At 37.1% G+C, this 11,003-nt stretch overlaps 2 protein-coding genes across 4 annotated transcripts; both read left to right on the plus strand.

Annotated features, from left to right (window-relative positions):
* The first annotated feature begins 1,185 nt into the window (after positions 1-1,185).
* On the plus strand, positions 1,186-4,875 carry LOC117929286 (hydroxyacylglutathione hydrolase cytoplasmic). Its single transcript, XM_034849560.1, has 7 exons — positions 1,186-1,351; positions 1,441-1,563; positions 1,649-1,810; positions 2,247-2,325; positions 2,742-2,855; positions 4,136-4,312; positions 4,539-4,875. The coding sequence occupies exons 1-7, from the start codon at positions 1,305-1,307 to the stop codon at positions 4,611-4,613; spliced, it is 777 nt and encodes a 258-aa protein (XP_034705451.1). The 5' UTR covers positions 1,186-1,304; the 3' UTR covers positions 4,614-4,875.
* A 642-nt stretch (positions 4,876-5,517) lies between these two features.
* Positions 5,518-10,599, plus strand: LOC117928999 (autophagy-related protein 18c). Of its 3 annotated transcripts, XM_034849175.1 has the most exons (7): positions 5,518-5,727; positions 5,811-5,854; positions 7,246-7,348; positions 7,912-8,710; positions 9,046-9,304; positions 9,540-9,663; positions 10,357-10,599. In XM_034849175.1, exons 4-7 carry the CDS (start codon positions 7,934-7,936, stop codon positions 10,448-10,450), a joined length of 1,254 nt encoding a protein of 417 aa, XP_034705066.1. In that variant the 5' UTR covers positions 5,518-5,727; positions 5,811-5,854; positions 7,246-7,348; positions 7,912-7,933; the 3' UTR covers positions 10,451-10,599. The 3 variants fall into 3 exon arrangements, with proteins under 3 accessions (XP_034705066.1, XP_034705067.1, XP_034705065.1); XM_034849176.1 differs by lacking the exon at positions 7,246-7,348; XM_034849174.1 differs by lacking the exons at positions 5,518-5,727; positions 5,811-5,854 and adding an exon at positions 6,221-6,520 and having other exon boundaries at positions 6,631-7,348.
* The last annotated feature ends 404 nt before the right edge of the window (positions 10,600-11,003 follow it).

Below are 11,003 nucleotides of genomic sequence, written 5' to 3' on the forward strand. Positions count from 1 at the left end.
CATCAGATGCTATTGATTCATTGAAAGTAGTGATAAGGAAAGACTGGCAGCATGCACAAGAGTATAGCCAATATTTATTGGTTATAGTAAGTTAGTAACCTCAATTGCAGCATTGGAAATAGGAGAACTCTCACCCCATCGCCATAACACCACCCCTTCTCTCAAAATCAATCTCGTGAGAGTAAGATCCACTGTTACGCTTTCTTTGGATTAGGGTCTCTCTCTTCTGGCCTAAATAGAAATATCATAATTTCAAATATGGGAAGATTCCATCAGATGATCATCCAATGCAGAAAGGAAGAATGAGAAGATATAAAAGCAGTTGGGAGGGCAAAAATTATTTCTCATATATTATGAATTTCAAGCACGCCTGCACACCTGCATACCAAGAAGCAGCGGGGCAGGCATAAACATACCCATATGGCCATATGGCAAGATAGCATGGATAATGGTTTGTGCAGAGATTACTACCATATAATGATGCATGAACTATGACAACAGCTTGAAGTGGAACTCTTCTATAGTTGATTGCGGAGATGAGTAAAGATTAGAGCAAAAAAATTACACATCAAGATGCCAAGAACCCTATACTCAGGGCACAACTTCAAACTGCATCAGATCATGTGACAAGCAAAACGACAATACCAAGAGGACGTTTACATCACAACCATAGTTTTTAAAAAACAGATTGTCAGTTATTATAAACAATCTTCAATTGTCTTGAAAAGCAAAATTCTATATGAAAACCCAAATATAAAAACAGTTCTTTTTTACTTTTTTTCAAAGATTCCAAATTCATATTTTCAAAAATAGTTTTTGAGAGCGGTTGTTGAACGTAGTTCTCAATTGTTTTAGGGAAAGAAAAGTTTGCTTAAAAATTTAAATATAAAAATGGTTTTCTTGACTCCTTTTTCATACAAATAGTATGCAATTTGGTAGAACGCATAAGTTTTTAAAAATATTTTTCATATTTTTAATTATTCTCCTACATATTTTAGAAAATAATTGAAAACATATCAAATCTATTCTAACAAAAAATATGTTTTCAAAATAAATTCTCAGAAAACTATTTTCAAAATTTATCAAAAGTATTTTTAAATTTAGAAAACTGTTTCACGTTCCAAAGAATACGAAAACGTTTTACACAACAGTTTTCACCTACCCCAATGAACGAAGCCCAGTTCAGGCGGCCCAACTAGGATACAGCTTGTTGGGAGGACACGTCTCGACGGCGGTCGTTGTGTGGTGGATGGAAATTGAACGAAGGTGATCAGTCGGACAACTGTAAAGGGTTTGCTGGCGATATGAAGATCGTCCCAGTTCCTTGCTTGGAAGACAATTACTCTTACCTGTACGGATTTAATTTCTCGGGCCATAAGTTAAAGACAGGTGAATTAGGGTTAGTGTTTGTGGCTAAATGTGGGATTGACTGATTTACAGGATCATCGATGAGAGTTCTAAAGAAGCAGCAGTTGTTGATCCAGTAGAGCCCCAGAAGGTTCTTCAAGCTGCTCATGAATATGGCGTCCATCTCAAGCTCGTCCTCACCACTCACCATCACTGGTTCTTGAATTTCTTCCTCCATTTTTTTTTTGGGGGGGGAGGTTGGATTTTTTTTTTCTTTGTTTTAATTGCTGATATGTGGTAGGGATCACGCCGGCGGGAACGAAAAGATAAAGCAGCTGGTGCCCGGAATCGAAGTGTACGGTGGGTCTGTCGACAACGTCAAGGGTTGCACCCATCCACTCCAAAATGGTGATAGGCTGTCGCTTGGCTCTGATCTCGCCGTTTTGGCTCTTCACACTCCTTGGTAATTTTCTCTTGCTTCCCCATTTGGATTTTCTGATTCTCAACGTTTAGCACTACTTTTTCTAATTTCCCTTTGGAAAAATGAACTTTTCTTTGTGTTGTTTCAATTTTTCCTTCCCATGTCTCTATGATACACTCTATGACCTGTTTTATAACATTTTGCAAATTCAGGGCCTTAATCCTCTGCATCTTTTTGGAGAATAGCATTACTTTTTGTTTGGTTTTTGATGGCCTAAATTCTCATATTCATGTGTCTCCTGGGCTTCTGCAAATGCAAACCATAGATACTTTGTGCTTGCTTTAATATGAAATTTACCTTGGGTAGAGAACTGATTCCTGTTATTTGCATATGCATCTCCAGTAAACTTATTTCTGTTCCATTGTTTGAACTGAATTACTTTGGTCTCACTTTTTTCTCTCTGGCTTGCTTTCATCAGTCATACAAGGGGTCACATAAGTTACTATGTGACAGGCAAAGAGGAAGATGTCCCAGCTGTTTTCACTGGAGACACATTGGTAAGGGAGAAAAAGATCTCACAGTGATTTCCGCAGTCAATTTTCATCAAGATAAACCAGAGAACTGAGCTATGTAAGATATACATGGTCTCGGAAGGGATTGTATTTTCCTCTTTGGGAGAGTGAATCATTATGATAGAACTCTGGAAAAAATTGCTTTAGGTGGGATGGTCTGAGTTAGTCATCCTTAGAACATCTTGGTACCATCCTTGCACTGCATTCTGAGTGCAACACCTTTGGCTATGAATATTATTAAACCACATAAGTTTAACATACATTGGACTATATTATTTTTTAAGAAGGGTTTTAGTTGGTGAATGACTGGATCCCTTTACTTTGTAATAAAATCTTGTTCTTTTATGACTTGCTAGTTACGATGTTAAACAGTTAATAGTGGTTACTTCATGCATGTGCAGTTTGTTGCTGGTTGTGGGAAATTTTTTGAAGGCACAGCAGAACAGATGTATCAATCGCTATGTGTAACATTGGCCTCATTGCCAAAGCCAACTAGAGTATACTGTGGCCATGAGGTAAAATGATTCTTAATACATTCATTTTGGAGATTCCTGGAATTCGACAATACCCTCTAGTTTTCTCATTATTGTTGTTTGACGAAGAAAAGTATTGTGGCATTACTTGTCTGAGATTATTCCATGGAAGATGTCTCTAGTAACAGGTATTCATGATGTTATTTATTTTTCCATGAGTCATTGGTTCACGTAGTGGAATTTTCCCAGTTAACCTAGTACTGTTATTCATCTTTTCCTCACAGTGGTAAAATGATGCAAGTAATATAATTTCATTTTTAATCAAATCACTTAATATGTAAACGAGATTGTGGTGTACAGCAAGAGCCTTGAGGAACATGTGCTATACACCTCAGGCTTATGCTAGACAACTTGAGGGCTTTAGCTCAACTATACTTGAAGAGGGTCGTAAATAGAGCTCAGGTTCGAATTCCATAGAGAATATGGATGGGACTGAACTCGTACCAACCCCTCTTCATAAGCTCTGACTGCACTTCCACTGTTTTAGATTGAGTCAAATTTTGGGGCTATGACTGTTTGCATTGGAAATCAAAAAATTCCTCTACCCTCACTATCAACTTAAACACCTCACCGGATATTGATATAGTGAGGTCAGAGGCTGGGAGACTAAGGGTGGTAGTTGGAGCAAGCATCCCTCGCCTCGATAAGGGCAAAAGGTACTTATAGTGAACAGTTTGGAATGAACTGATGCTGGTTATTTATTTTTCCATCAGTCACTGGTTTACATCGTGGAATTTTCCCAGTTAACTAAGTACTGTTATTCATTTTTTCCTCCCAGTAGTAGTAAAATGAATGCAAGTAATATAATTTCATCTTTAATCAAATCACTTGAAGTATGTGGAGATGGGAAAAATCTTAACTTGATCACACATGTGGGATTGACATATTTTGTTGGCCTGTATTACTTGGATTTGTTTTGGTGCCAACAGATAAAATGACTCTGTAAACCCTGTGAATTGACCATAGCAAATACATTGGTTTTAACAGTATGCCACTCAGGGTTACAATTGGGGCTTTTTTTCTAGCACAAATTCCTGTGTAATACGAGCTCTTCTTTGCCCCAAAATCAGATCAAGTGGATCTTTTTGCATTGTGACACTTGATATTAAATTGGAAAGTAGAACTTCTGAAATGGGAAGACATTTTAACTTCAGCCATCCCAATCTAATTTCAATAGTCATCATAAGAGACTTGCAGTTCTCTTGTTATATCTTTTTCCTTCATTTTCAAGGAATGTAATGCTTTTCTTTATGTTTCTCCAGTACACAGTTAAGAACTTGCAGTTTGCTCTGACTGTTGAACCAGATAATGTGAGGGTGGGGCAAAAGCTGTCATGGGCACAACATCAACGACAAGCTGGCCTCCCCACCATTCCCTCAACAATTGATGAAGAGATGGAGACTAACCCATTCATGCGGGTTGACCTACCAGAGCTTCAGGTAGGCTTTTTTGTCCCTTTGAAGCAACCTTTGTATGGTGTTTGAAGAGAACATAATGGGGATGAAATGCATCAAGTCTGCCTAGGCATTCATAAAATGTGGACTCAGAATTGCAATGGATTCCTTATACTTGTGCATAATAATGTAGCCAAGTGTAGTGTATCATGACAAAATATGTCTAATATGTCATATGGCTTTCTTGACTAGAACTTTGCCTCTTTTACAGGGGAGGGTTGGTTGCCAGTCGGCCATAGATGCTCTACAAGAGATAAGGCGGCAGAAGGACAACTGGAGAGGCTGAACTAAGGACCTGCTTGGTGTGTTATTTTGTTTCTTCTTGAATATACATGAACGGGGTGTGTGATAATGTGAAAGTAGCATTACATTGCTGCTTTGGCTTGGGTTGTGCAATTCGTGTTTTCTGTGTGGAGTGATACAATATTTGCAATCTCCCACTTGTAGTAATCTGCTTTTGGCCTGCAAATGCTGCTTGTATTTCATAAATTGCCAAAAATTCCGATGGCTACGGTACTTAAAAGAATGGAGGCAACAATTTGCCTAAATACCTCGCTCTACCTATCAATTCAATCATTACGAGGTTGATGTTCACCGCTCAACCCAACAAAGGCGATGACGCATATCCAACTTCTACATTGGTTTTGGAACCATAGCATTTTTATATATGGAGGGGGGTTGCAACATGTGCTCTTTGGTCCTACCTTGGGCACATTATTGTGCAAGTTGCAACTTAGTACTTGGTATTTGTAGTTTGCATTTTCATTCAATTATCTAAATTTTGATATACATATAAAATGGTCTGGATTAAAAAATGGGAACTATAGATTTTAGATATATATAAAAAGAAAATTTCCTTACTCGGTAGTTAATAATGATAAGTAGATATATATTTCAATTTCCACTCTTTAACAGAAAAAACAAAAAAAAAAAAAAAATCTTTTGAACCATGAAAAATAATTTTAACCTTATGGTATTGAAAAATGTAAAACCAATCAGAGGGCCTTAATCCTATTGTTTTGAATTAGGGATTTCATTATTTTATAATTTACGTATGATCTTATTAGATTTAATTACTTGGTAACTTAATAAGTGATGTGTTATTTTATAGGTTGATTTATTGTTTTGAAATTAAACATTGAATTCCATAGGTTTCAAGAGGGAGTCCAGATTTCATCATATATCTGAACAACTCCAATCGAAATTTCCGTAGTATAGTGCGGTTGATTATTTATGTCTGTTTTTGTTGGCTTCACTACTGTTTGGTGCGGAAGCAAGCAGGGAAGTAGAGAAAATTAAATAAATAAATAAATACAGAAAGGAAGAGCCTCTTCTCTTCGTGATATTTCCGATCCAGAGTAACGATCTGCATCTCGTGTGAATCTGGGAGAGAAGGGAAGGTGGAGATTCATAATCATTTTCGCATTCCCATTCTTGATATTTCTCCATTATTTTCTCTCTCAATTTGCGTTTTCTTATTCAGGAAATGATCCACGCTGCTGGGTTCATTCCATCTTCAAGCCTTCTGTAAGTTTTTCTTTCTTCCTTTATTTTCGAGAATTCCAGATTCGAGAACTTGATGATATATACATGAATATTATTACTATTTAATTCCTCTGATCTTAGTCATGTCCTCATGATGCTTTGGCTTTTCAACTCTGAAATTTCCCCAAGAAGATTTCTAAACTGTTCTTGTTAACTTTTTTGATTTGAGGTTGACTGGTATTTGGCTTTTTCCTCCAAAGAACTCCACATTGGTCTTACTGGGTTCGGCGCCTGTGTGTTTTTAATTGAATTTTCGGGAGCTTATTTTTGGAATCTTGTTGTTTACGCTTTTCTTGCATATGGTTATTCATCAAAATGCATTTACATTTGACGCTGATTTTATTAAAGGGCTTGATGTTTTTGCTTATGATGATTGGCCCAAATTGAGTCGTTAAGGCAGTAGAGTTTGCATTTACTCTATTCCAGTCGAGCTCTCATTATTTAGCTGCAACAGCCGTGATTGTAAGAGGTGGGTTTTCTTGACCATAGAGAAGAAATATGAATTGAAGGGGTGGAATCAAAGACCACCAAAAAAACATTGACGGCCTAATGAGTTGAGAGGCAGAATCCTCCTTTTCTTTTTGCTTCCTACTAGTTATGCTTTGGATTCCTGAAGTTCAATGAGATGACAATCATGGAGTCCACCAGGTAATTATTTGGAGGGCACAGCGCAAAGCTCTTTCCACAAACATCACTGAAAACTCGTTATAACAGTGGGCAAGCTGAATATTTATAGCTTTATGTGTTCTTGGGTGTAGTGCAAGAAGGTGGGTAAACATGCCAGAATTGCTGATTATTCATGTCAGAGACCATAATTTTCTTGAAAACCGTAAACCTTCCTGAGGTCAATCAAACACAGCAGAAACAGAATGTCAAGTCAATCTATTCAGAAAGAGTTTTTGGTTTATTTAATTTGAAAAGTTCCACTTCAACCTTCATGGTAATATTTGTGACGAATTCTGAAACAGAGCAGACATATCTTGTTGCTTCTTATTGAATATAGGCTGTTCTTTGCTGATTCATTTCATAGGCTATTGATTGATGCACTTTGGATTTTATTATTCCTCCAAATCGTGAAGATTTGCCATGCCTTCTTCACTAGGGCCCAGGTCTTTTCCCAGCAGTGGCGTATGGACAGGAGCAAAAGGCCTTCACTTCTGCTCACGGCCATAGCATCTTTAATAGAACAGATCATATCTGTTGTAGTAGTGAAAATTGATACTCAGCAATCTTAAATCTTACAAACGATGAGATTGGAATCACATTTTTTCAATTAGAGAGCTGTAGGATTGAGTGAACTCAGTTTTCCTTAATATTTTCTTCTGGAATTTTTTGGTCCTCATTGGGTATAAACACCTGTGATTCTGTAACAGGCCCCCTTCTATTCCACCAGAACCTAGCCTTTTGCTTGTGAAGAAACTTGGGATCCCCTAGTCTCTATCCAACTGAGCTTGGAAGCCGTATGTCTATTTTCATGTAATCTTCTATCAATCTGTTTTTCTCATGTAGTTTGGTTCTTGTAATTAATTTTTTATTTGGATGATGTTGTAATGTCTATAGTTAATGTTGATATTTATCAAATTGATTGTGCATTGGATTTTCTTCCTGTTTCATCATACAACAAGAACATTTAGGTGTTATGGCAATAAGAAAGAAAAGAAGCACATTTTATATTTCATACATCTATTGAATCTTTAAAACACTTTGACTGCTCGATTGATTTATGACAAGCACTTTAGACATCTCTCACACTCCTAGGCTGATTCGTAACCAGAACAGTAACTGGCAAAATTAAGTTTGCTGATCACTACCTTCCAGATCAGAAGTTTCACTTGCTTATTGCATCATTATTCTGAGCTTTCAGCTCATTATTATTTGCATCATCAACAGCCTTTGTAAATAATAAGGTAGAAAGTACTTTTCATTTGTTACTGGTGGTTCCTTCTATTGCAACCATTGTCATTAGAGGTTCTTCTTTGTTATGGCACTTTGTGGCATTCAAAACAATTGATGTTGTGGCTTCCTATGGTTTCCTTCAGACTATAATTGCTTCAAGCACTTATGACTGTTCCCTCATCCACCATGAGTTCTAGTGTTTCAACATCTCGAGGAATGCTTCCATCAGCAAGGCTTGATGCCCATGGATCAAATTCTGGGACTCCTGGTTCTTTTGGCCAATCGGTACCGGAGTTCAATGACACTGATGAAACAGGTCTGCTCTCTGTATCCTGGAATCAGGACCATGGTTGCTTTGCTGCTGGCACAACCCACGGGTTTCGTATTTATAGTTGTGATCCTTTCAAGGAAATTTTCAGACGTGATTTGAAAAGTGGGGGATTTGGGATTGTTGAGATGCTGTTTCGTTCCAACATTCTAGCACTAGTTGGTGCTGGAACTAATTCCCAGTACCCTCCAAGCAAAGTTATAATCTGGGATGATTATGAGAGGCGATGTATTGGTGAATTTTCATTTAGATCTGATGTTCGTGCAGTGAAATTAAGACGTGATCGCATTGTTGTTGTTGTTGAGCACAAGATATATGTTTACAATTTTACAGATCTGAAGCTTCTTCAGCAGATAGAGACTCTGGCAAATCCCAGGGGACTTTGTTGCCTTTCTCACCATTCGAATACATTTGTGTTGGCTTGCCCTGGTCTTCAAAGAGGACTGGTTCGGATTGAACACTTTGGGCTGAATATGACAAAGTTAATTAAGGCTCATGATTCTCATGTTGCATGCCTCACTTTGACAATGGACGGGCTTCTTCTTGCATCTGCTAGTACGAAAGGCACTTTGATACGAATTTTCAACACAATGGATGGGACTCGCTTACAAGAGGTATTTACACTTGAGAAATTTGTCTCACCAACATATTTTGATATACGTGATAAATTCACTGTTCCTTTAAAACGTAATGAACTTTTATTTATTTATTTATTAGAAAAACAATAAAGTTTGTTTCAAATTCCGCTGTTTCCTCTTTTAACCTTTTAAATTTTTACTTGTCTGCAATTTTTTAATGGGTAGCAAACTTCATTTCTTTTGCAATAGCCATCTCTTCATGAAGAAAGGATTGAATCCATCATTTGGTCTCTCAATCAAAATCTAAAATATTCATGATGACAGTTACAGCCAAAACTTGCTTTTTATTCCATTCTTTGGCCTCTATGTAGGTGCGTAGGGGTTCAGACAACGCGGAAATTTATAGTATTGCTCTCTCTCCGAATGTTCAGTGGTTGGCTGTGTCAAGTGAAAAAGGTACCGTTCATATATTCAATCTCAGAGTTCGAGTGGTAGGGGAGGATTCATCAAATCATTCTATCACTGCGCAAGGTCCAGCACCGTTTTACCGTAATTCTTCAAATTCCCTTGATGCCCTTATTTCTCCCAATGCTGGTGCCAACCCTGGTTCATCATTGTCCTTTATGAAAGGTAAGAGAAGTTTACCCATAATGAGTTTCAAACACGAACTTGGAATTACCTAAATAAAGAATTTAGTCCTGGATTGTTTGAATTGACGTCCTATGTAATTTTATTTAGGATTTGTGAACATTCCAAATCTTATTCTGAAATTGCCTGGTGTTTTATAAAAAAAAATTAAGCTTGGAATGTTTTTTTTCAACTGTTTCCATCTCGAAAACCTCTCATGTTTCTGACATTTTTCCAGGGTTTTTACCAAAATATTTTAGCTCAGAATGGTCATTTGCACAATTCCGTGTACCTGAAGACACTCAATTCATTGCAACATTTGGATCTCAGAACACTGTCATTATTGTTGGCATGGACGGGAGGTGTGAACCTATATTCATTCATTCACTTCAACTTGAAATTTACTTGACCTTGTTGCTAGAATTCCCTCGAGTACTTTATTTATTTATTTTTTAAAACCCTCGTCCCTAGTGGGTTGGCAGTGTTGTGTTGCATGCCTGTCCCAATTTAACTGGTAGCTTTAAAATTCTCATTTAATCAGTAGTTGGTCCTTTTGCAAAATATAATTTGTACTGATAATTGTCACCGGCTAATAAGCTGGATTGTATCCGCAACATGTCCCAAAAGTGAGTGCAGCTAGAGGCTTTAAGCAAATAGTTGCAAACTTACCCTGGTGTAATATGGTGGTTGTATGGCTTGGGTCAATCCCCCATGTGAAAGCCCCTATACTTCCATAATGATCTAGTTTTATTTAGCCATGTGAAGAGATGTGATGAAGCACATGATAATCGTTTCTTTGGTCAGTCTCTGTTACTCCTTTTGGAGGTTTTGCTACTATGCCTAGTGCTTCTTAATGGTGGACAAAACAAATGACAATTATCCTTGGAAGATATCGGATTGACTAAGAGGAAACCAACAACGCCACAACTATAATAAGATTATTTCTACATTAGTTAATATGCCGGCTGCAGGCCTCTCTCTCTCTGACACATCTTTGTTTTCTACATTGTCAGTTTCTATCTTTGTTTCTCATCCTTGTTTTCCTCCATTGTCAGTTTCTACAGGTGCAGTTTTGATCACTTGAATGGAGGGGAGATGTTGCAACAGGAATACCACAGCTTTCTAAAGAAGGGTCATCTTGAATCTTGATAGCTTGGATTAGGGCAATATGTTCTGTGTAAATGTGAGACTTGAATGTCTACCATTGTGAATATCAGATACCATAAAAAATGATGCGTGCTTCTGTATTATGTACACGGAATAAGAAATATCCCAGGCCTAGGACCTGTTAATGGTAATAATTTGAAATATTTGGTTAAAAGGGATGAAATAATCCCCAAAATTGGAAATCTAACATTTCCCATGGTTTTTCCGGAACAGTAATCCATTTTTTATATAAATGCCCTTTTCAATTTTAAGTATTTACATGTAGGTTTTAAAAGAAATGGTTATTGTTACAAGAAAATAATAAGGATATTTTTATCCAAATGATGCCAAAAAAGGATGGAAGGTTAAATTTCAAATTTTGGGTTTTGAGAGGCCGTTTTAATCAAATAACCCTAATAATTTTTCCTTAACCGGCGAATATATTGCTAGGGCAAAATTTTCTTATGCATATATAATATCCTAGCTTGTATATCCAATAATGTACAGCAGCTTATTAAGGATGATGCATGTGTGTGAGAGAGAGAGAAGCAGCAGC

The sequence above is a fragment of the Vitis riparia genome, chromosome 13 (genome assembly GCF_004353265.1).
Source record: "Vitis riparia cultivar Riparia Gloire de Montpellier isolate 1030 chromosome 13, EGFV_Vit.rip_1.0, whole genome shotgun sequence".
Classification (NCBI taxonomy): Eukaryota; Viridiplantae; Streptophyta; class Magnoliopsida; order Vitales; family Vitaceae; genus Vitis; species Vitis riparia.

Coding starts and splice junctions, on each gene's coding strand:
- LOC117929286 (XM_034849560.1), top strand. CDS start 1,305: ATGAAGATCGTCCCAGTTCCTTGCTTGGAAGACAATTACTCTTACCT. Junction 1,564..1,648: donor CTCACCACTCACCATCACTG/GTTCTTGAATTT, acceptor GATATGTGGTAG/GGATCACGCCGGCGGGAACG. Junction 1,811..2,246: donor TTGGCTCTTCACACTCCTTG/GTAATTTTCTCT, acceptor TGCTTTCATCAG/TCATACAAGGGGTCACATAA.
- LOC117928999 (XM_034849175.1), top strand. CDS start 7,934: ATGACTGTTCCCTCATCCACCATGAGTTCTAGTGTTTCAACATCTCGA. Junction 8,711..9,045: donor ATGGGACTCGCTTACAAGAG/GTATTTACACTT, acceptor GCCTCTATGTAG/GTGCGTAGGGGTTCAGACAA. Junction 9,305..9,539: donor ATCATTGTCCTTTATGAAAG/GTAAGAGAAGTT, acceptor ACATTTTTCCAG/GGTTTTTACCAAAATATTTT.